At 39.4% G+C, this 24,941-nt stretch overlaps 1 protein-coding gene across 1 annotated transcript in view; it reads right to left on the bottom strand.

Annotated features, from left to right (window-relative positions):
- Positions 1–24,941, bottom strand: part of adgrl2a (adhesion G protein-coupled receptor L2a) — a 97,657-nt gene that overhangs the window by 38,767 nt on the left and 33,949 nt on the right. Inside the window, exons 3-4 of the mRNA XM_053430822.1 lie at positions 18,327–18,540; positions 6,769–6,878 (exon numbers count right to left, since the gene is read on the bottom strand). Of these exons, the coding sequence (XP_053286797.1) occupies positions 6,769–6,878; positions 18,327–18,540 (324 nt within the window). The remainder of the gene's footprint in view (positions 1–6,768; positions 6,879–18,326; positions 18,541–24,941) is intronic.

Here is a 24,941-nt window from a genome sequence, read left to right on the forward strand (position 1 = left end):
AAGAGTGAGAGAGGGGGAGGGGCTCGGACAGCGAAAGGGATAGTAGAAAAAGCAATAGCTTGGGAAAAAGGGGACGAGAAACACTATTACCATGGCATGCTATGGAAAAGGGTTGGGAAGCCAGGCAAGAGGAGATTCTGCTGAGTAGAGAAAGCACCCAGGGAGAATGAGGAGAGGAAGCCCCTATGGACTGCAGCCAATATACCGCCATTTACATATTTTGGCTGCCTTTTTGACTGTCTTTTTTTTATGGCCAGCCTTACTTCGCTTGTCGTACAACACTAACCATCAATATTACAGTAAGGGGGGGGGATTCTACAGGTAACGTCTGCGATGGGATCGTAGGGGCCACCATGGGAAAAATAGGTAGTTTACAACCAGATGCCACAAAACAAGGAGCTAGGGTTTGGATCGTGTCTGTTATTTACCTTTTTGCTCCACTTCTATTTTAAGCGTTGGAAGAGAGAATGAAAGGGGTGCAAGGAGGAAAAAAAGAGGTTAATATGAATTAACTGTCATTGCTATGCTTACACATGCAGAAACATGTTATGAGACAGTGACAAAGACAGGTACACCTATTCAGAGAAAGGGAGGAAAACAGAGAAAGTTGACACACGGCCTCCAGGGTCCTGTTTAAGAGAAACGGTTTGATCAGTAGATTGAGAATGGTGACAGTTGGTTTATAGCCAAGTGGTGGGTGGATTTATTTTTTATTTTAACTAATTAACTATGTTCTATTAGTAATACATAACTTCAGTCAGGTTCAACATCGGACTTTCACAGGTAAAGGATTATATTTAATACACAGGATATCCATTCTGTGGATTCATGTAGGAAATTATCTCCATTTATTAAATAAATGTGTTAAAAATCACGAGTATATAAACATTAAGAGAATCAAGGCTCATCATGGGAATATTACACGTGAACAGTTTGATTAACTTCACAATTTCAACATGAGCTGGGTGATATGGCCAAATTATTATTATATCAAGATACAAATTTAAAATCGCGCGATATCAAAAATTAAGACTGTAATTATGACGATAAATGTGACATTATTATTTCTTCTTCTTTTAAGTTTAAAGACAGATTTTTGATCCTGAGTGAAGGTTGTGTTTTTTTACTTTCTTAATGAGCTGATACTGACAGAAAGATCTGAGGTGAATCAATAATGTGCAAAATGCACAAGCAATATATTCATATATAATGGAATTAAGTTATATTTCTATTGATGCAAATTATATTGTTATAATTATTAATAGCATTTTTATTGTCAAAGATGTATGTTGAATATATTTCATATAATATTTAATTTTGCATCACCCTGGTTTGGTTAAAAAGTCAAACCAGGTAGCATCTAATCTGTGATCGCTATAAATCTACCCACCACTATAAACCAGGTAAAAGCTGTAAAAGAACAATAAAATAAAGACAGTTGTATTTTCTTTCTTTTTGAAAAGTAAAATTAAATGAAAGTAGTTGGTTAATTTTTCAGTGTAGATTAATATCTATTAAAATTTAAATAATAAAATCAATTGAAAATATATTCTTCTACGATAAACATTCCATTTAAAATTATGCACCCATATGACAACTGACTAATGACAAGATGCTGCAAAATACCGATCTTTCTTAACCTTATTTACAAACCAATGCTGGCCTTTAGCAAGTAATCAATGTAAATCACTAGGGTAAAAAAACATGAATATAAACTATGTGTATTCACTGTTGAAACATGTATTTAATTCCATATTCCACAACACTGTGTTTAATTTGTTCAGCAATTTTGTGCTTTGTAATGCAAATCCACTACGATTTAGCCAACAGGTGCACATGAAACAAGTCTCTCTGAAGAAGCTACACTCAAGAATCATTACCCAACAATTTCACAATTAGTCACTGGCTACTGTATGAATCAAATCTTAAGACTAAAATAAAATATGCAACAATAAGACTGCAACATTTCTTAAGAAAATTATTTAAGACAAGTCTACACAGATGAAATAAACATTATTCAGAACAGACGTGTTTCTCGGGGAAGGTCTGAAGCCCAGGTCAGAAAACCGACTGTACAAAACAATTCAACTCTACTGCTTGATGTTCACTCAGCAAGTTATCGACTGAGTGTGAAAGAAGAAGAGTATTACATAAAAAAATAACTGCAGTGATTCAACTGTTCTTCTTTTCACCCCTTGCAGAGAAAAGCTTGGGAAATATATTATTGCAAAACATTGTCAACTGCTTTTTTAGACAGTTATGAAAAATGTTTTCCTTAAAAATCTACAAATGTGGACTCTTTTGGAGACTTTGCTGTCGGACATCACTATATTTGAGACCTATATTCTCAACAAGGTAATATTTTAGTAGCAGTGAACAAATTAATCTCATGAGTAGAGACAATATACAGAAGTCCTCCCTCATTCGTAAAATACAAATTGTAGCCTACACATTTTGGGCCATTTTGCAGCCTGATATAATTGGAGCAATCTTAAATTAGGTTCCTCTTGAATCCTGCAACCCTCAAGTTCAAATTAGTGTGGGTTCATATGATTCTTTGGATCTGCGGTAACTGATGAATCTGACGTAGGCTTCAGTGGAAAAAAAAGAGTTTAAATGGGATACATGAAAAAAACATTTCGCCATTCTGTCTTGCAGTGAACTAAGAGATCAAACGAGGATAGGAAGCAAACAAATTAACAACGGTTGAGTCAGAGGCTCCCTCGGCAGAGGAGCCGAGGAGAGGTCAGAGGGAAGATGGTGTGAGGCAAATCTGGAAAGAAAAGGAGAACACATGACAGAAGACCTGATGACGTTAGTGGAAATATAAGAATTGAAATAGCAATCAGTGTGATCAGAAATGGGTGAGGAAAGAGAGAGTCAGAAAGCCGAGGAGGTTTCCTGCAGATTGCACAGGGGGAAGGGAAGAGAGTCAGACACTTTCAATGTAAGCAACATATAAACAAACAGATACGACACAACCCAACACAGACTAACCGCCGACACCATCCACTTTTCCCACCAAACTGACTTTCTAGAGCAGTGGTTCTCAACCTGGGGTCCCACAGGTGGTCACAGGATAATTACTGAGGGCTGTCAGATGCTTTGTTAGAATACTTCTAAATCAAATCCTACTGGGGATATAATTAGCCTTATAATAGATTTTATTATTTAAGAAGACAAAGTGCAAGTGCGTGTGAGTTTCTACATGGACACAAAAAAAACTTTTTACGAGTCATGACCAGTTTTACGAGCAATCAAATGGAGCAATGGTCTCTCGATATATGAATTCCAGCTCTATACTTGGGGCAAGAGGTTACGTCTCCAGGTGGGTCATGTATAAGTTCAACAGCAGACTCTCTGCATCATTATCATCACAAATGATCACAGAATATCTCTCTCTCTCTCTCTCCAATGAACTGATGTCTCCTCTCTGTCTGTGGTTTGGTTACAATGGGGGGGGGGAAATGGAATTAGGGCCAAAAGTTCTATTTAAAACCATGAAGGACAAGAACACTGAAAACCAAACTAAGTGATGTGTTCAGTCTGTCTGTCTTTCTGTCCGTACTTTCTCTTTCTTTCTGTGTGTTTGTCTCTCTCTCTCCCTTTCTTTCTGACTGTCTCTCTTTTCGTCTGTCTGTCTGTCCATCTCTCAGCTCTGTTTCAGTAATATGTACAGTGCCACACCTGCACCCCCCTAATTTGGCTAATACTCATTTCACAACACAAACACCCACATGCTCAGCCCAAATATTTAGATCGAAAAAAGCACGAAACCACTCTCCAGCATCCACTGAGACATGTGGCTAAAGAGATGCAGACCGTTTATGAGCAGTAAATGTGTTAAACTGGGTTGTGACTGGAAAAGGATGAGAACCACTGCTCTAGGAAGTCACTGCTTCCTACAAAGTATTTCTAATCTAATTATCCAGACTAGTAATTAGATGTTGAATTGCAATATGGTTGAATGTGAACTGTCAACTAGAGACTTAGTTTGTGACTCCTCAGTTAAAGTTATGCATCATGTAAACTACACTGAGTACAAAGAGGGGATGAAAGTGAAAACAAAAACACCACAGGGGACCCAAGACTCATGCGGTTCCAGTTTAGCTTAAATTGTTATAATCTGGCCATCGCTATGACAAGGAGCTGAGGTTTTACTGGAGCTAGCATGTGATAAAAAATGAAATGTTATCATTGACGGACTCACTGGCACTATTCTACAGATTTACAATGGTGGAATAGAGATGGTTACTTTTATAATTTTCCCCATCAAAAATAGCTTTCACAGAGAAGGCTATAAAAAGACACAATGGATTTTATGTTGCCTCATTCCAAAAAATAAATAAATGCTAGAGCCAATTCAGAGGTGACTTGGTGCCAAGGCAAAATTTACATCCTTGGCTGGAAAGTGAAGATAATGCTGCTAATGAGGGCAGCTCATGACAAGAACCAAATTACAAAGCCAAAAGGATGAAAATGGTGCAAATGTATTCAACTTGTTGCAAAGGCCACTTGGACAGAAGTGGGAAAAAAAACTCAAATTCCTTGTGTGATTATGCAAATGCTTGGACAATGGAATGCATTAATAAAATACCCCACTGCATTGAGTCGGTGGCATAAAACGCAACAGTTTTTCACATTATATTATTAAAGTGCTTTCTGTATTTCATGGGACAGACAGACTTTGAGGGGCAGCGGTTTCAAGTCAAAATGAGGACACTGTCTGCGGCCCCGACGTTGATCAGCTTAATGGGGATTTAATGCGTTTTCTTGCAAAACAAATTCTCAAGTCTTGTATCCGGGCAAATCCTGGGGATCCTAAGCCCCTGATCCGCTGCTTGTTTTTAATCACAACTCTTTGGCATATGATCTATTTCATGTGAAAACTAGGAAATTACGCTAAGATCTTTGCAATCCTGACAAAAAACTGCAGGGAGGGTTCACTCTGGTGTGGAAACAGTAAATATTCCCCTGTGATGGCCTTTTTCTGTGTTTATCTGACTTTACAAAATGATCCGGGTTGTATGGGTTTTATTTTGGGGGTACGAGGAGACAGAGGATCGTTGGGAGGAAAACAACAAAACATGGAACTGGCCTATGAGTCTATCACACTTTACAAAAGGGCTTGAGTGGGAAAGGCTAGACTGGGCTTGTGGTGGACTGGGTCAGACTGGGAGAACACCAAGCACTTACCGGGGCAGTTGTGATAGGATACATTCTGTGTTCTTGGTCCTATTCTGGTGGGGCATGGACCTTGAGAAGCAAAAAGATGGGGCTACAGACATGCATGTTTGAAACTGCTCAGAGTGAAGTGAGGACCTGTTTGGAATTTTTTTTTTTTTTGTTAGACAGACTTTGCCAGAACTGGAAGTCCTTGGGCTGATTATGTATTGTTTTGTCCACCACAGTATGGCAGGCTTGACTGTCTCCTTGATGCAAGACGGAGGCAAAAGATAATCATAGCAGTGGATGGACATGAGTGCACCTTGAGGCTAATCCCACTATTACAGTTTGAGGTAACACAGCAAGACACAGAATCGATACTTCACTTAACTATGACGCAAGTGTCCACGAAAAGAAAAAACAAGAAGAGTTTAAAAAAAAACAAGTAGTTGGGTGTTTCAGGTGGAAGCAACAGGATTTGGCTTTGCTCAGTGTGGAGGCTCATAATTACTGGTCCTCAAAGCCTTGGAGAGGTTAACCTTTAAGTTGAAATGGGCCTCAACAGCTAATGATGCTCTGATTCAACACTGGGGGTAGCAGTGTGGACAGACATACCAGTAATGAGCTATGTATAAGTGATGTGTTAAAGTGCTGTGGAATAAAGGTGCACTATTTATATTTGGGCATATATTTTCTTCAGAAGATTCAGAACTAAAATATGATGTTATCATGATATCAATGTGCAAAATAACCCTTCTGAATCGACACACATGAGCTGCCAAATACTTAAAATCCTTCCCGTCATTCCTACTCTAATTATTTCAGTTCCACCTGATTAGTGATTCTCGCAAATCATCTGATCCTCTCCATTAATCAGTCTGTAAAGGTTACACGGGGGAATTTCCTCCACAAATTGCAAATGAACATGGCAGCTTAAAGGACAAAGGGGAATTCTAATACAAAGGGCAAACCTAAAGATTGTTTGGAAGCTGAATGGCAATGAATATTTTAGCATCCACGCGGGAGACAAAATGTTAACACTATCTCTTTCAATGAAATATTACCGTGTTGACTTACGAGCGGAGCCATTCTGTTCGGTTACATAATGAAACATCTGTTAACACATTTCAACACCTGTTGTATTGGATGTACTGTATATTGAGCCATCAAGGTGATGTTGTTTTTTCTTCGCCTGATAGACGTCTCCATGCAAGACTTAAGACTAATGAACCACTCGCTTGCCATCGTGAGGAGTCAGCATGACTTCCTCTTCCCTCCCTATGTTCTGCTGCCTCATAACCAGCCTCGTTGATCCGCTGGAAACACGGGTGAGCACATCAATAATAAAAGCCGGTGTAGAAAAAAGGACCACAGGGTTTTACAGGTCATATTTCATGAAAAGTTCATGGGGTGACACAGATGGAAAAAGAGACGGTGGAAAATGGTGCTGGAAGGTGTTGCAGACGGAGGGAGGAGACTGTCGGACAGGATATGATATGACACGAGAGATGGGGGGGTTGGAGGAGAGGAACTGGGGATGTGAGGGTGGAGGGGGGGTGGGGAGGGAAAGTTTTCAACTCATGGCAGAGGGGCTGTACTTACTGTAGGGCACACACTCATACTGGACCTCCAGGTATTTGTAGGTCCCTGGGCAGGGGTCAGGGAAGACATCTGAGCCAGTGATCACGATGCACTGGGTCCGATTGTTGCATCTGTCAAAAACAAAACAGGGAAACATGAACACATTTAACCAGAAGACACTTTTCGAATAAATCGTAAAAATGCAGAAATGTCAAAACACTGTGTTCTCGTGGAGTAAAGACTCCTCAATAATGCAAAAAACAAATGTTCCTAACTCATGTTTAGACTGTGAAATATTCATATTCACCAACAAAGAAGTAAAAAGCGAAAAGAAAGGTGAAGTGCTGTCACCATTTAGCAGAGCTGTTGAGTCGACTGCCAATCCTGTCAGGGACAACTCAATCGCTTTTGACTCAGCTCTCTGCCTATTGGATCTTCTCAGCTATGGGTAAGGAGTAAAATAAGTCCTTTGCGCCCTGTACTAACCCTCTATTCTGTTTATCATTTTGCAAGGGCTAAGATAATCTGTTTGAATGTAAGAATACAAAAAGGCACTGTAACTAACTTGCCGACATTCATTTGGTTTCTGAATAAATCTTTCAGATATTCTGTTCTTCAACCTTGTTCACGCTAGTTTTGATCAAATTAAATCCGAACCAGCCAAGCTCACGCATGTGTGTTTACTTTTACTTTATCTTTGTGAGAACCATTTTGAGGACCGACCTTGTGGAGTGAGGACATTTTAGTAGGGCCTCACTAAGTATGGAGTACAAGAATGTGTGTGAATGATTAGATCTGCATAAACCATACAAACCAAGGCAACAAAATCAAACAATGGAAAATAAAGCGTTTTTTATGTTGGATGACAACTGCACAGCGACCTCATGTGACCCGACCCCCCCACATAAACGTTGGCATGTTTCACTAAAATGTCCCAACTTATTGATTTGAGCTTTTTTCTCTGAGGGGCTCCACATGCTGAGTATCTGAATGTGCCACTTGAATTTGGACCCATCAAAGGCCAAACCAGCTTCTATAATATTTTTACCCAGAAAGACAAGAAATACCATATCACTCTTCAAAGCACGTTCACAGTTTGAAATTTTCTGAATGAGCTGTGTGGAGCAAAATATGTTGAGTCCATGGAACAGTTTTCAGAGTCAGGTGGGATTAAGAAGAGAGAAGACTTTACACTTTTATAAGAAACAATATGCACGTTCTACTCCATTGTAAAAATAGGCAGAGAATTGTTACGTCCACCTTGGTGGAAGGGTGCGGTATGGGTCAGGGAAGAACCCGAAACAGAGATAGATCCTAGAATAATTTTTCACTTTCCTTAACATTATGAGACAGGGATCTTTTTTAACATTTGATTCCTCAAAGAATAATTTAAAGATCTTGCTGGGGGGAAAAGTCTGTCATGTTTAGCAGACTGATATGTATGAGTTTGGTGAACTTGGTGCAGATCCAAATAAAAATCTGGATCTAGTGAATTATAATGTGATTTCATAAGGCGACTGCTGGGGCTTCACAGAGGTATGCCCTCTACTTAAAGCCATTCTGGTATGTTTTTTATGAAAATGAGAATCCTATGTTTGCTATTACGTACAAATTTGTGCTTGTTTATCTTTTTAGCAGCCCCTTACAGCTGTGTCAAAAGTTAATTCAGGTCCTGCCTCTAACATCTGGAGAGCAGACATTCTAATTGAGCCAGTGGGGTGCTCCAAGGCTCGGGAATTGCAGGTGACCACCCTTTTGCTGTACTGAAATCATGATAATGACATCAATACTGCGAGAAAGCCCTATTTGCTACCGAGGGGACTTACAATTCTATTGGCAATGCGAGGAGCCAGATCAATAACTGTGTTCTGCTGATTTAGCAGGGAGCAGAGATGATATTTGTTTCTTCTTATCACAGGCCAGTGCACCCATTTACAGCAGATCATTGGAAAACGCATTACTGGCTGCACTGTATTGTGCTTTGGGTTTTGTTTTTGCTTTTGGCTGCTGAGTTAATCACTGCTCTGTGTCCAAACGTTATTAATATAATATTATAGGTTGCACAGTGGAACACTGAGGACTTGGTTTCTCGTGAGGTGCGTGGCATTGATCAGACACAAACAACCTGAACACAACCACCATTTAGCTGCGTACCATGAAGGAATGCTGTATATTACAGTTTACAGCACAAACATTTATTTAGTTTAACAAACTGAACCTTAATTCAAGTAAAAAAACAGAACTAAATCACAACAACGACAGGAAATGGATTTATCCATCATTATTTCAATAACTGCTACTAAGAAATTCATCTCTCTCGTCCTCCTGTTCTATTTCTTCCAATCAGCACGTGTACTTTTAAAGAAAGTTGCTACATTTTTACCTCAAATGCATTTGACAAGGAACAGTTATACTAAGAAAGGAAAGGGATTTCTTTTTTCTTCATGTTAAAATGCTGTATTGTAGCACACAGCCATAATAACACAATTATCTGTGTGTGTGTGCATCTGTGTTTAGCAAAAGGTCTCAAAGGGGCATTTCGCTTTATTAATGACCTTCACACGTGATAACAGATGAGAATATCAGCATATTGTATTTGTTTTTATGGAAATTAATGGCGGTTTTAGAATTAAAACATGCACCTCACGCTGAGCCCGTAATGCGCTGCTTGTTTTTTTGTGGGTAATATTTCATGACTCTGCAGTACTTTCCATATATTATATGGTCACTTTGATGATTCCATCCCGTTTCCTCATGCATAAGCATATAACGCAGGAGTATTATAAATTACAGTGCTTTATCTAACAGATTCCAATGGGAGCAGGAAATGAATGCCTGGTTTATATTCGGCATATGAAACAGAATGATATCAAAAATAAAATTCATGGCACTAATGAGACATAGACCTGCCATCGTTTCTCAGTCAAATCTATTAAACAACAGGACCTGAGCACTGAGAGGGGAAAAAAAACTCATATTTCTTTTGAAACAATGTTGACATAAGTGTTGATAGCTCTTGCTGATATATTGCCCTAATTTTAGAGCTGTGGAGCAGGGGCGCCATGATCTATGGGATTGCATGAGTCTTATTCCGTCTCATCTGTGAAACCTCGGGCATCTCCTGAGACCAATTGAAAAAGCCCTAATGACTCTATGTATAGAGCTAGCACGTAGATTGAGGGAGCGTGGGTAATTGAAATTCCTTGCATAAAAAGTTCAGCATTCGGGCCTGCCAGGGCACAGGTCTCAAAGTGCACACTAATTAAATACATGTAAAATATGATATCTCTGACTATCTTTTGATAGTCTGAGGCTATATAGTAATTAATCATGCACATAATGAATATTAAGTCAAAGGAAGCTTTCCTGCACTTTTCTCCAGAGTGAAACATTCCATTTCTTTAAATACCTCGGCCGCTCAACAATTTCACTCAAGCTAAAGTGGGAACAGAAGCCGACTAATATGATTTATCCTGTAGTGCAAGAGAAAAAATTATGAGTCGTTTGGAAAACGGACTCAATATATTCCAAAATTTGTTGGGAATTATGATATTTGTGGCAGGAACATTATGTAATTATTTGGTGTCCTCATATAAAGAAGAAAATGTGATGCCATCTGTCGAGATTAACTAATATTTATATTAATAACATTTGTTTTTAACTCTGGACAAAAAGGACTAAATGTTAAAAATTCACATCGACTAAAGTAAAGAAGCTTTTCAATATTTATACGTCCATAATTTACAATATCTTTTAACAATTTTCCCAATAATATTTAGTAAACTCCTCTCCTAATGTCAAGAATTATAGAAACATATGGAGCTATATGTTCTGCTTTGATTGCTTCCATTTCCCTGACCGGCCTGTTAATCACACTGAAGTATTCCAGCCGTAATCCCATCACATCTCTGACCATATGGAAGAGGCAAACATCAGTACAATTATAGTGTCATAGAAAACGCTGCGTGCAATGGTGCAAATCTCCTTTCAGAAGGAGCACTCCCCGCTGACAGGGGTAGGTGCGATAAGATGCCAACAAGGTGCAGCTGATAGCGTCCCTGATTTCATGTATCCACACGCAATTTAACCTTTTCCACTGCAATCACAAAGCATGTCAGAGCGATAATTGGAGAAAAAGATAATGTGCTAAGTGTAAAAAAAAAAAGATTGCCATGAGAAGAGGAAATTATAAAAAATGTATTTTCCACTATAAGAAACTGAGTAAAAGGTTTCTCTTACACGTCTCCTTCAACCATAAATCACTGGTATTTAAAACGGCTTTTCTATGATCCATTTTTTGGAAAAGATTAAATGTGATTCAAATCAATGGAGATGTGTGCAGTAGATCAGTGCAGGTTTGTTACACAGCCTTGATTTTTTTAAATAATCACATGGTAATTCTGTTGATTTGTTTATGGGGGAAAAAAACATTGGCTAATTTCAAACATGTAATGCTTCAATTGTGTTAAATCTTGAAAATCCGGTTAACAATTTGGTTTTGGTCGACCACCTCCCACACATCAAATTAAACCGGTGCAGAAAGTCACGGAGGTCGTTCGCAGAAACACTTAAAGCCGCTAATGTGGTATGTGCTGCTCATGTGACATAACTGGTTAAACTAAGGAGTAAGACCTAAATCCCAAATCCGAGACAGATTTACCCCCACCGCTCAACTTTCTACCCCCGAAGACTCCACAGAGTTCAGGAACCCTAAGCAGCCACTTGGAATTCACAATAAAAAAAAAATGTATAGGCGGAGCAACAAAAACAATGGCTGTGTAACAGGGGGAGAAAGAGGACATGAGTGAGGGGAGCCCATTACAGAGAGAGGCACAATCTACTTCCTGGTGCTCCCAGTTTGAATCTCAATCAAATTAGCATCTCTTAAACTCAAAGTGACCCGTCTAGCTCCATTTCATCTGAAATGCTGATGAGGTTCATGGCACAATTATCAAGGCAGACATCTCTCTCAAGAGGCGAGCCTGTTGATCGCAGACAGACCATTGAAAAATTAAATCATTTCCAGGGCCAGAGCATGGCAAAAAAAAAGAGAAAAAAAAGCAAAGAATCTGTTGCACACAGGACACAAAACACAGACGCACCGCAGACACGTTAGATGTTTGAGCACCCATAATGGTATATTTAGAGAATTTTCTAAAAGGGTGGCCCAATAATGTTTCAGGAAATAGGTCATTAGAAAATTAACCATTAGTATCCTGCTTTCAACTTGGGGTCTGACCCAATATCCGGGGTAAGGCATCCCAGAAACTTGTAATTACTGTCATATGCCTGTGTTTATGCTATATTTACTGAAGCTGCCAATGGTGCTTGAAGGGGGGATTCCAGACTCTTAGAGAGTCAGGAGGGAGGCTGTCTGACTCACATCCGTCCATCAACTATTGATTTATAAACCAGCAAAGGTATATCGTCGTGCCACTGAATTAAGTCAGTGGAAATGCTCTGGTGACATTCTGCAGGTCGAAATGTGACATTTATAAGACAGAAGAATGAAATGGAAGCTCACAAGAGAATAAAGCAAAAGCTAAAGACAACAACGAAAATAACCGAAACTGGTCGACTACCAGTCAAGGCCTGAAACAGAGGAGTTTATATTTCTTATTGGTTAGTTAATCATAATAAGTTAAATCATTCATATTACTTTACAGAGATCTGTTCCACTTAATTGTACATTGTACAATTGTACAAAATACATTAAATTTACTTTCTATTAATGTTCATTATCATTGAATCATCAGTCAATTTATTTTCAAAGAAACAATCAGCTTTAATTTGTTATGTTTAGGTCTAATGCAGCCAAATTAAAAGGTTGCAAAAAAAGGTATTTTCTTGCATTGGAGCAAAAAGCATTGACCAGTATCGCTTTAAATCAATATTAGCTACTGACTGGAAACCCCCGTATTCTAATAGATTCAGATGTGTTAAAGGGGTAGCCTCCACAAATAGAGATATATGGTGTAGTTTCAGGCTGTTATTGTAAGACTAATGGCAAATGTATCAAAATCTATTTCTCAACATTTTAATCAGCAAGAAAAGTTTTTATTTAAATTATTTTTTCCATTAGTGTTATTTTTTTGGCAGTAGCACTACTTTTTGCTTGATGAGAGCCACTGACACTTTTCCTTTTTTAATTTAACACATCATCACTGATATGGTCTTTGAGTAGAGAGCAGTTTCATGGCTCATGAACTTGTGTACACCCCTCAGAAACGCCCGGACTGAATCTGGATCTTTATGAAATCTTAATCTGCTGTGCTTTAAATAACGCACTAGCACTGTATGTACAGAGAGGGAGAACAAGGCAGCGCGCTGTCAGGCGGCAACAATGGAGCTCTTCGGAGAGCCCTGCAAGCGGCCTTGTCACTGATATAAATAGTGGAAGAGGCATCATTTAGTCTGCAGGACTGCTGCACACTTTATTGACTAGAATTTGGTGAATATAGTCGATTACATGCTAATGCCTGGTCATGTGAACATCACAAGTCAGCTGTTACCTCACCAATTCATTATAATTACCAATATTTGTCAGAGTCAAGCTGTTCAGATAACAGAACATTTATAAATACCCAACGGTGTGCTGTAATGATCCTTCATGATACCTAATATATTTAATTAATAATACAAATGAACTCAGACTGGCTCATAGTTGTCCCATCATCCCCCTGATGTATTTCACTTCCCCGGTTAGAGACCCATCTGCATTGATCACTCATGGAAATGAAATAGGCCCTTTGGAAAGAACCAATGTTACACAAGCATGGCAGGAGCCAGCCATGTTCGGTTACACCAATCAATGACCTTGTTATCGAATACTTCCAATGGAGCTCATTAGTCAAAGGGGTGATCAATAAATGTGAGCTGCTTATTCATATTCTATATCTTAATATGTGAGAATTATTAGTCAAGATGTGTCACAGTCATCTTTGCTGCGGCTCAAACCTGCTGTGATAAGGACGAGGGGTCACATTTAAATCAATAACAACGAGGAACCAGATGTAGTAAATTAATTTACAAAAAATATATATTTAAATGTATTTAAATCACAGTTTAAATCAGGTGGATATTATCGGTGCTAGGAATACATCGTGGCTGCAATTATCATCATCATCAGTGCAGATGAGGAAATGTAATGATTAAAAACTAAAAATCCTGAAGTAGAATCACATAAAAAATCAACTCGCTGACTATTATTACCAATGAATTAATTATTTCAAACTGTACTGCCATGCAGTTTCACATCTGCTGGGGAGGTGTCCACATGAAGAATTCCTGTACAGATTATCACCCACTTGAGTCGACTAATTGCTTGCAGCTGAATGTTCTAATTGAGCCACAACAGTCCTAGGGCTATTTTCATAAAATCATTGTGCTCATGAATATAATATGCCAGCCAGATATAAAAACAACTTGAAGTGCCAACAGGATATATCAAACTCAGCGAAGCCTCAATCCAATTCTCCACACTTCAGGAACACATCAATTGCGGATGTTTAAAAGTGAACACAGTTTTACACACAAGTGCTAATGTGATTTTCCGCACACACTGAAATAAATAGGGCAGGGTTATTATGGCAACCAATATTTTTGGCACCTCGCTCCTTTATTTACGGAAGAGTGTACAGTAGGAAATACTTAACTTTTTTTTCTTTCCATATAAGGTAAGTATATGGTGTAGAAGTGTAGGACTGAGACCTTCTGACGATGCAACAAAAACTGCATCCAAAATAGGCAAAGAATTCACTTGATTTCTTGGCTGGAGGATATTAACGTTTGGCAGCAGCGCTTTGTTTCATAACATTTGCTTCATATTTTAGTCTATTAATGTAAATTAATGGTCGTGAGGAGAAGAAAAAAATAATCCGTCCTCGTCGCATATGCAATCTTGGGCATTCGTCAACTGACCTCAAATCTGTTTTATATTTCTGCTCTGAATACACAAACAGTAATTCTGTATCAGTAATAAAAGCAAAATATTAGTAATATCAACTACATAGGGATTTATGTAAATTTTCATCTTCAAATATGTGGTAAACCGTTGGAATTATGACTCTAATAACCCTCAGTAAAGCACATTCCTCTGCCAAGGACCAACATTTGCATTAAATTCAAGTCGCACCAAATTGCAAATACTTATAGATTTCAGTCCACTTAAAGGTTCAGTGTGTAGAATATAGTGACATCTAGTGGTGAAGTTGCATTTTGCAGCTGAATACCACTCACCACACCCTCCCCTTCCAAACATGAAAGAAAACCTGTGGCAACTATCAGATGTCATAAAAACTTTAAAGGTTTTTTTCTAGTTTGGACGACTGTAAAAAACAAGGCGGCCCCCGTAGAGAGGACCTGCTCCAAAAGTAAATATAAACTATTTACATATAAAAGGCCCATGTTAGGGTAAAGAAAACAACAATTCATACAATGTAGATGAAACACACTCTTGAAAATATCACTAGGATTATTTTAAACTAAATTTCTGCCAATAGATCCCTTTCACCTAAATCGTACACACTCAACTTTTAACATTACAGATTTTTTCAAATCCACGTGTCGTTCCCTGGGAAATTTGTGAAAATGTTAAAAACCTGACTTATTTCGCCATATTAAAGAAAGTGCGATAAAATGTTGGAAATGCACCAAAGTTGCATTGGTTCTTCCCTGACCCATATTGTATCCTTCCACCAAGTTTCATGGTAATCTGTAGTGCGGTTTTTCTGTAATGCTACTTATTAACGGAAAAAGTTAAATAAAAAAATCAATGTATTTGCCCGATATGTAAATGTATGTCTGTCAGTATTTTGCGCCTGCAGATCTGCTTTAGATTCCTTCCTGTGGTATCAGATGTAAACTCTTATGGGGTTCTTCTTTGTGTGATTTCTTTTTAACCAGCGCACCTGAGAGAGACCCTTTGTACCAAAGTGCTTTTTCCTCGAACGCACACATTTCCCTCTCTGCTCCGAGTACAATAGTTCAGCAAGAACATTGAAATGCTAAAGAAAACATTTAAAATAACATCTGAACTCCGGGGCTTCTGGCACACTTAGGATATATGCACATGAGGAATGAACCCGACTCCTCTGCTGGAGAGCTTATGGACGAGACCGTTTGGGGTTGTTTTCTCGTCTGCCGGCTCCTGCTGGATGTTTGTGTTTGTGTGCTTCAGTGGGCTATTTTTAATATGAAGATACGCGCAAGGCTGAGGGCAGCGTAATACACAGGGTCACAAGCAGGGAGCCGGCAGGCTGTAGCCTTTCAAGACAGACAATGTGAGTCAGCTATCTGACTTCATCAAACACGGCTTGACAATAAAACCCCTGCATACAAGGGCTTGACTGTTTTATTTCATTATTTTTTATTTCCCATGGCGACTCACCAGAGTTGCTGACGCCCTCATACCATCCAATATCTCTCTCTGTGGCACTCATATGTCATTCCATCCTGCACACTTCGGCTCAGATGGCATACCTTTGTGACAACTGGTCTCATGTATGCAGCGCTGCCAGTGGAACCCCGCCGTGGTGCATGTGTGTGTGCGTGCCGAAACATGTACCTCAGTTGGTTTGTTTTCCACACTAAATCATCTTTCCTTTCACATGACTGATGGCTACCGAGACAGAGGCTTTAGAATTGTGGGGCATCTCTGTGACCGGTGATCAATCAATGGGATCTAAGGAGATATGGAGCATCTCTAAATTGGTCCTGCCAAGTACCAGCGCTTAATCTGACCAACAGGATTTACCAGAGGGGCCGATGGGGGGGAGCAGTACGATGATGTTAAGGAAATGCTAGTGATCGACGAGGTATTTAAATTATTTAACTGAGCTTTACCACACTATAAACATTATGAGTAATAATCCTGCGATCAGTATTTTACTACGATAAAAGTACAGAAGTATTGGCAACAAAATGTACTTAAAGTACAAGTGAAACCTGAAGAATTGTCCCTATCAGGATTACTATTACTACACCTTATTTTTTAACAATTATGTATAAAGTATTGGTTGGTTTATAAATACTGGTGCATTAAATTGTAGAAACTGATTATGTGACCATGTTTTCTATGCACAAGATTGATATATAAATAACTAATAATTATAGCTGTTAAATACATATTGTCGCAAAAAGCACAATATTTCTAACTCGATTGTGGTAGAGTAAAAGCAAATAAGCAGCAGTGGAAATACTCACTATAAATACTTTAAACTGCACTTATATATCTTTCTTGAGAAGATGTACTTAGTTATTTTTCATCACAAGGAAATATATGCCCATTTTGCAGTTAGCTGTCAGATGCAGATGATTCATCTATCTGGAATATTTTATTTAATTTGATTAAAAAATATATGTTTTAAATATTCTGCATTAACAAGACAATGCCTGAAACACTGTATATTACTTTGTGTGAATGATCCATAGAAGAACGCACAACCAATGACAGAAGGATCATTGTTCGGGGATCCATCATCAACACAATATAATCAAAGGGTGAGGTAGTGATGTTGCCAAACAGCCGTTTGTTTTCTTTTGGTGAAATAAGGTCAATGGTTCTATCTTTTATTTATTTTGTACATTTTCTTATTTGACTGGATTTAAATCATATTAATTTATAACACCAAAATGAACCTAACATTGTTTTATTTAAAGATATTATTTTTTATAATAGCTTTTCCCATCTTTCACACACACACACACACACACACACACACACACACACACACACACACACACACACACACACACACACACACACACACACACACACACACACACACACACACACACACACACACACACACACACACACACACACACAAACGGATTTCACTAAGAGCAAGTTGCTCAGCTACACTAATAAGGCGATACAAAGCTAAGTGTAATAGACTAATGTTAGCATACTTAATCTAGATTGCACATTTGCAAGGTAATGTATTTAACAGAGTAAATTACAATATACAGAAGAATTACCTCACAGCAGCCAGATTAGATCTGTGCAGTTTCACAGTCTGTTCAGCCTGTTGTGTGTTTGTTGTGTTCACGTGAATCTGGTGTCCATTGTGAGTGCATCAGTGTGCAGGTTTTTAAATCTGCTCTGTTCTGTTTAACAGCTGGGCTTCACTTCTCAAGTTATGATGAAGTTTCTGATTCTCTTGAGTTCAGCTCACTCAGTGTTAACGCTCATGTCTTGCAGGTTTCTGACGCCGACAGGCTGCTGTTGACTTTCTCTTCTGTCCCTCCACACCCTCTACATTCAGATAATCAGATTTGCTGTTTTCCTACAGCAGTAACTCAGTCCTCCAGCTGCCCTGTTAGTCTCCTCGGTGGAGGATTTTACTCCAAAGGCGAGGGATGCAGAAGATGATTTTAAACATGGGAAAACAGATGCCGACGGGGGCAACCAGACAGAATTAAATGCTTGACTGTGTGCCAGATCTGGTTGCTCAGGGCAACTATGCAACTACTGCTGTTGAGGCCTTATCAAGTATTTTCTAAGGGTCCCGTGAGTCTGGCCTCATTTCCGGGAAAAACATTTTTGGCACTGGTTCCGTGACGTCTGCGTTTTTTACCTTTGCGACATAATCTTGTAGGCATCTGGAAGATAGCAGTTGACGTTCTCCATCTGGAACGGGTCGGCGTCGCAGATCTTGTCGTCCGTCCGGCCGTAGTTGGCACTTTCGATCATTATGACATCACTTCCCGGACACCGCAGATCGATGGGGTAACCCTCACAAGACAGCTCTCTGCGCACTAAGCCGAACGGCAGGGCGGCTCGACTGAACCCTGGGGGAGAAGGTGAGAGAGAGAGGGGGAGAAAGAGCTCTATCAGTGAAAATCGAAGAGGGCCGGATAGTTTGGCTGACGCAGGGGAAGATGGTAAGAGGCGGAGGACACTGGATATCTGAGTTGGACATGCTGAGTGTACACACAAGAGTGGCAGTTTTGTGCATGTTCGTTCTTTCTTATTTTAAAATGAAGTGGCTGTATCTGTTCAGCAAAATAAATCACACTTGATATCTGCATACTGAATCCTGCTTGGCTTACATCAGAATAATGAGTTCAGATGTCAATAGGGAGCTAATGGTGTTAGTATGCACGGTGAGCGCACTGATACAACATCAATAACCAAATGTGACAGCAGCCGATGTGATAGAAAAGTACAACTCCTTTAAGAATTCATTTTGTCAGGCTTCTTTGTTTTCAAACGCAGAGCTATCTTTTTTTTTCCTCCTGCGTTACTAATTGTCCCTTGATTCATTTCAAGGTGGGGACACGCTGTCACCACAGAGTCACTAGTCACTGGAGACTTGTGGTTCACTTGTTCATTTTTTTCTACCCAAAACGAAAGAGAACAAAAAGCATCCGTACAACATGAGTGCAATTTAATCCACATCGCTGTGCTGACAATCGAACCACAGCCATTGGGAGGCTGGGAAAAAAGGGAAAAAACGTGTGTGTGCGTTTGTGTTTGCGTTTGTGTGTGTGTTTCAGGTCAGAGAGGGTGGGGGGGTAGGAAAAATAGAAAAGAAATCAATATTGTGGCTCTGTAACAATGCCAAAAGCCATATTTAAACTGCTACTGAACTACATACAAACACATAAAGCCACATACACAACTACACCAAACCCAGCACAAGATATTTTCGGTCAGAGCCCTTTTATTTCTTTTTTTTTTACGGCTATGTCATGTCAAGTATGCGAAGAGAGTGGCACAAAGCTTAAAAAACATTTTTAGCAGCTGCCCGTCTGTTGGCCTACATTGCCCCTGCATTTCTGCTGTGACTAAATCACCTCCTGTGTCTTTAAATAACAGTGTTGTTTCCTTCTATTTGCTTGATGGCTATGTTGTTAGTGTTTCCAAGCTTCTATTTCCCTAAAGAGGTTTAGGTCACAGTCTCTGGAGAAAGGGGAAAAGGGTGCAGTAACAACTTCTCATGCAGCCTCTCAGTCTGGCCAATACAGTTGTTTACAATACTATTACATAGCCCTTGTTTATTTTTAATGAGTCATCCTGCGAGGTGATTACTTAAAGCCACCGACTCCAGCTCTGCCAAATTGACCGGGAATGGCCGAGTTCATTTTACCCCATCGGATGCCTCATCGGTTAACTACCAATATCATTATCTCTGTCTGATTAAATGCTATGCTACAATGCAGGGGATTAGCATTCTGTGTGGTGCCCCGCACCAGGAAATGCTCCTGTGGTATTTCACAAAAGGAAGATAAATGTCAGTTTTCATTCCCTGATCTTCCACTCGAGCACCAATCAGGTTAAAGTCTTACATCTAAGGTGCTCAGTGCAGAGCTCAGGCTAAACAAAGGATATAACTGTACGTTAGGGGGGGAAGCTGTCCTTGACTATTTACCCTTTATAAAGCTGTTTTCAGACCTGCACTGAACCCTGGGCATTCTCCTGAAATCGTACACACATGCTGCATGTGAGAACGCAAATGTCCGAGTGGTGGCAAAACTGAAAAAAAACATAAGTAATACAAATATCTCAGGATAAAGGGGGGTTGTTTTCCCAGATTTCATCTCAGAAAAACGATGAGATTTGAGTTTTTGGTGATAAGGGGCTAACGCCAATGTGATTTCAACAGCTCCACTCCTCGCCTGAATATTATATATATTGCAAACAACTCAGATGATCTCCTGCTGCTGTCTTCATATGTGAGAGGCAAACTGGACCCAATTTTACAAAGAAAATCCCTAGTTTGTGTTTGAAAACGGCTCAAAACCTCATTTGTCTTGGGAGCATACAAACATAAAGGCAGGATCTTTTTTCACTCTACCTTCTATTTTTGACATCAAACTTTCTCATGTGACTGCCGGTCATGAAAAAGTAAAAGGCTTTCAAATATGATAGGTTTCAGACACATTTCTCTTTTTTTATCCGGCCTCTTTTCTCTCCGGAGTCAAAGACTAACGCTCAGTGACAAACAATTTATCAGAGCCGATGGCTTGAGAGGAAAAAGCCCAGGTGTGAAAAAAGAGAGAAGAAACGGTTTGTCAAGAACAAGACCTGACGTCCTGCTCTGAGATCATACCAAGCTGTGTGAGAACCTATGGAAAGCATCAGTTATAAGCCACATTATATAATATATATATTATAAACCTTTGATGGAGACATGTCAGTTCTCACCAGTTGTCTTATCAAAAGGGGGAAAAACTGTCCACATATGGTGCAAATGAGAATTTAAAAGCTTTTTAAAACGTACAAGCTGAAGAATTGGACGGGCTTGTAGCCTTATATAAGTAAATGAACTGAACCCTGGTTTGTGTAACCAAAGAGGTCACATAGACTTTTCATGGATCAATTGGGCAGCAGTTACTTATGGTCTTGGTAAGACGCGTTATCTTGCCATGGCCCACTTCATGGCTGGAAGGGCCCGGGTTCTTGGGCCATATGCAAGACGTCTGAATTTAATCTTTCGAGTCCGCAGCCAAAACCCGCTGACGCTCCGCGCGCCTGGAACACTGTTAAAGCACTTAAATACTCTTCAGAGCCTTTACAATCTCTGCTTCTGGTTTTGTGCTGTAGAGTTGATGAAGTCTCTGCTTAAGTAGGAAAACAGAGGCCGGCGTTATGAGGAGATAAACGTGTGCTTGAGAATATTGTCTGACTCTTACTGGAATACACTAGCAACGTTTCAGCCACGCTGATGACAGGCCCTGTAAGAATGGTTCATTTTGTGTTCAAATCTCTGGAAATCAAACAAAATTGCTCTCGCCTAAGTGCATTTTATTGGCCAGCTGGGTTTGTGCATCATGGACCAAAAGCACAGCTGTAAACAACCTCCAAAAGCTTCTCTCTATTGATTAGACCTGAGGCTAAACTACTTTCCCTCCCTGGTGTCAGATGGTACTTTTGGTATATGGGGAGATGAGTGACAGATATAAATCAATGAGGGACACCCAGCAGTGCAGCAAACTAAATCCGGCACCATAAATGAGATTCATTGTCTTTTATTTCAACATCTATGATAAAGTGATACATTTTCTGATGTTTATATGTAATGCTCATTTAAATTTTCTTAATTAGGTTCAGTTAAACTTATTTGATATCCTTTTCAAAATCTCTTGAAACAACAAAGTTGAACTAGGATCAGTTTGAGTAATTTCAACAGCAATGTTCATGTATAGAAGTATCAGTTGGTTAAAACAGGGATCACAACTACTGCTGGACACGGAAGAGAAACACAGTCAGAGCTGGTACCTGACAGCAAGTTGCAGTAAACTGATACCATGATTCTGTTTTTAAATCGCCCCAGATGTCGGGGACACAAATACCAGTTCACCATAACTAATCAAATCACTGAGCACAGTATGAGTTATACCTGCCTCTGTATAACCATGACAGCAACAGGAAGCTTCAACATGGCAGTGAATGAGCTACGGGGCTAGAATTACTGTCTCTGCCACGACCTGTCAAGTTCTAATTTACATCCATGCCTGTCCGAACTCATATAATATGTACGACTTTGAATGAATTTAATAGGATTTATTATGTGTATTTATCGATTTACGATACAAAGACGAATAAAAAAATTGATTTGACTTGACTTTGTTAAGCCATGTCTTTCTGCTGTATGTCTACTGTGTTAGTGTCAAACCTACTTCTATGAGTTCACATTCTTGGCCAATTAAGGCTGATTCTGATGTAACACAATGTTGTATTCATGACAAAAGACGATACTTTACATATGGATGCTGCTGCATAGAAGCCACACATTTTGAAAAATGGCTGCTTTACACACATCTCCAAAACTGGCAGCACAGACCATCTTTATAATCACCACAGTTTCATGGTGGACACCCAAGATCAGTGTCACCAGTTCTAACCAGATGTGAAATATGGTCCCACTCTCGTCTTGTTTCACTGAGTTACGGGGTTGAATAACGGTCATAAAAGTGGGCTTGCAGAACATTATGATGTCATAGTGAAGCTGACCTTTGTCCTTTTAAATATCAAATGTCATCACTTTGTCAATATTTCCTATATGACATTTATTTGAAATTGTGTCATGATTAGTGTATAAATTATTGTGTTATGGCCACACATCATTGAATCTAAGTAAGGGTTTTAATGGAATTCCCTCAAGGCCCTTGTGGATATAATATGTTGACAAGACTGGAATGGACGTGAGGTCAAAGTGACTTGACCTCTGACATTTTACCAAGAAAATTTGATCAGTACATTTTTGAACATACTATATTTGAAGGAATGCCTCGGGGGGGCTCCAGAGATATCATAATTGGAAAATTTGGACGTACGAAGACACAAACCTACAGACGAACCGACAACCCATGACCAAACGCCCTCGTCCGTGAGGCATAACGGTAGACAATGGTACAATGACGAATTATTGTCGAACTGGTTTAAGTTCTTTTACATTCAGGCAAAGGTTTTCTCTGTTTTCATATGCTATTTATATTCTCGTCATATAAAGGCACCAAAACACTATTGATCGTGCTCTGGCGTGATAATGCACTGCAATAACAACTGAGCGTGCTAAAGTGTCACGTAAATGTTATTATTCAAATTAGCCATACAAATAATAATTTATATTCTCTTGGGGTCATTGTTGTTATTATTCAGGGAGTGAATGACAATAAGTTACTTATTCTCTATACGTTGACAGTCAACCATCAAAGAATATCAAAATGTAGTGTGTGTTAACATATCGAGTTCCCCTTTCTCCCTTTACTTTGAAGTCTCATGAAATCACCCTCAATGAACTCGACCATTCATTGCAGCAGCTGAAAGTAAATGCTATTGTGTGTCTGAGGCCTTTTCCCTTTTCTGTGCTTTTTTTTTATGATTGGCGAGAGGCTGCTGAGCTAACAAAACGGTGCCAGACACGGGGCACGCCACTGGTGCATATAGGTGCGAAAATAGAGTCACGTAACTGGATTTTTAGCCGAGTTCGTTTTGGGATCTTACACAGACGCTGTGCACAGTAAAAGACGAAATTCAGCGCTCCCCTCTTCAGAGGAAGCACACACTTCAGAGAGCTCCTCAAAAAGTGAGATGTTATTTTCTCAGCTTTGATGTACTTTCACTGGGATAGAGCATCCGAACCTATACAAGGGCCGACACGAGAGATGACTATCAATCAGATACCTAAAAAGAGGATTTTCATATTCTGAGCACTAATTAACCGGCAGGAGAGGATAAAGGCCCTTTGAATCACTGCCTTGCTGTTGTGTGCCCCCGCCAACCAGTCTAGTTGGAGATTACACTCATGTCTGTCCAAACTCATAATATAATATAATATAATATAATATAATAATCATTGATTTGACTCGACTTAGTTAAACCACGCTCATCCTGTTCTGCTGTCTGCAAATTCAATATTTCAGCGAATGTGAAATATCGTCACAAATCGTCTTTTCCTTTTTTAAGTTATGGTGTTGAATATTGGCCAGAAAAGTCAATTGAAATTTTGGATACAAAATGTCATCACTTCATCATTTTATCTTATTAAACATTTGTGTGAGACTGAGTTAATAATTAGTGTATAAATTCTCGAGTTGCTGTCGAAGGTGACATCAGTGACCTTGACCTTTGCACACCGAAACTCTACTGATCCTTGAGCTCAAGTGAACACGTGCGGCAATAGAAGAAATTCCCTTTTATGTTCCTGTGATATTACGTTCACGAGATTGGGATGCCAGTGGTGGCCGAGATTTACAAGCTGAAAAAACCCTGCCCTATCTAACACCCGTTGGAAAGCAGCGCGATCAGATATTGTTGGAGAATTTCTTATTTGAGGCTGTGGCTATTCTGCTTGATCTGAAGTCACATTATCATGATAACACTATTTGCACTCTGCAGAGAAGCGTTCAGGTTTGCTCCTTTCAGCAAATAGAGTCTTGCAGGAGCTATCCACCAAGATGCAAGCACACCTGGCCTCTAAAGGGAATAATTTATTACATCTTACATGCAAGACACACCCGTGATTAAGTACGAGACTGAGCACGACCCTTTTGAACCGTGTGCCTGGCGCAGCAATATATTGTTCTGCCGTTAAACCAGTAGAAGTGGATGTGCACACGCCGTTAGATACACTTGCGTCTTGTGCTTCAGCTCATGCGTTTAGATTGTTAAAACAGAGTTATTTTGCCGCTGGCCATATCTGTCGCTGGCTCGGAGGCATGATAAAATATGTGAAAAATCTCAA

This window comes from Pleuronectes platessa, chromosome 9 (assembly GCF_947347685.1).
Source record: "Pleuronectes platessa chromosome 9, fPlePla1.1, whole genome shotgun sequence".
NCBI classification, from domain to species: Eukaryota; Metazoa; Chordata; class Actinopteri; order Pleuronectiformes; family Pleuronectidae; genus Pleuronectes; species Pleuronectes platessa.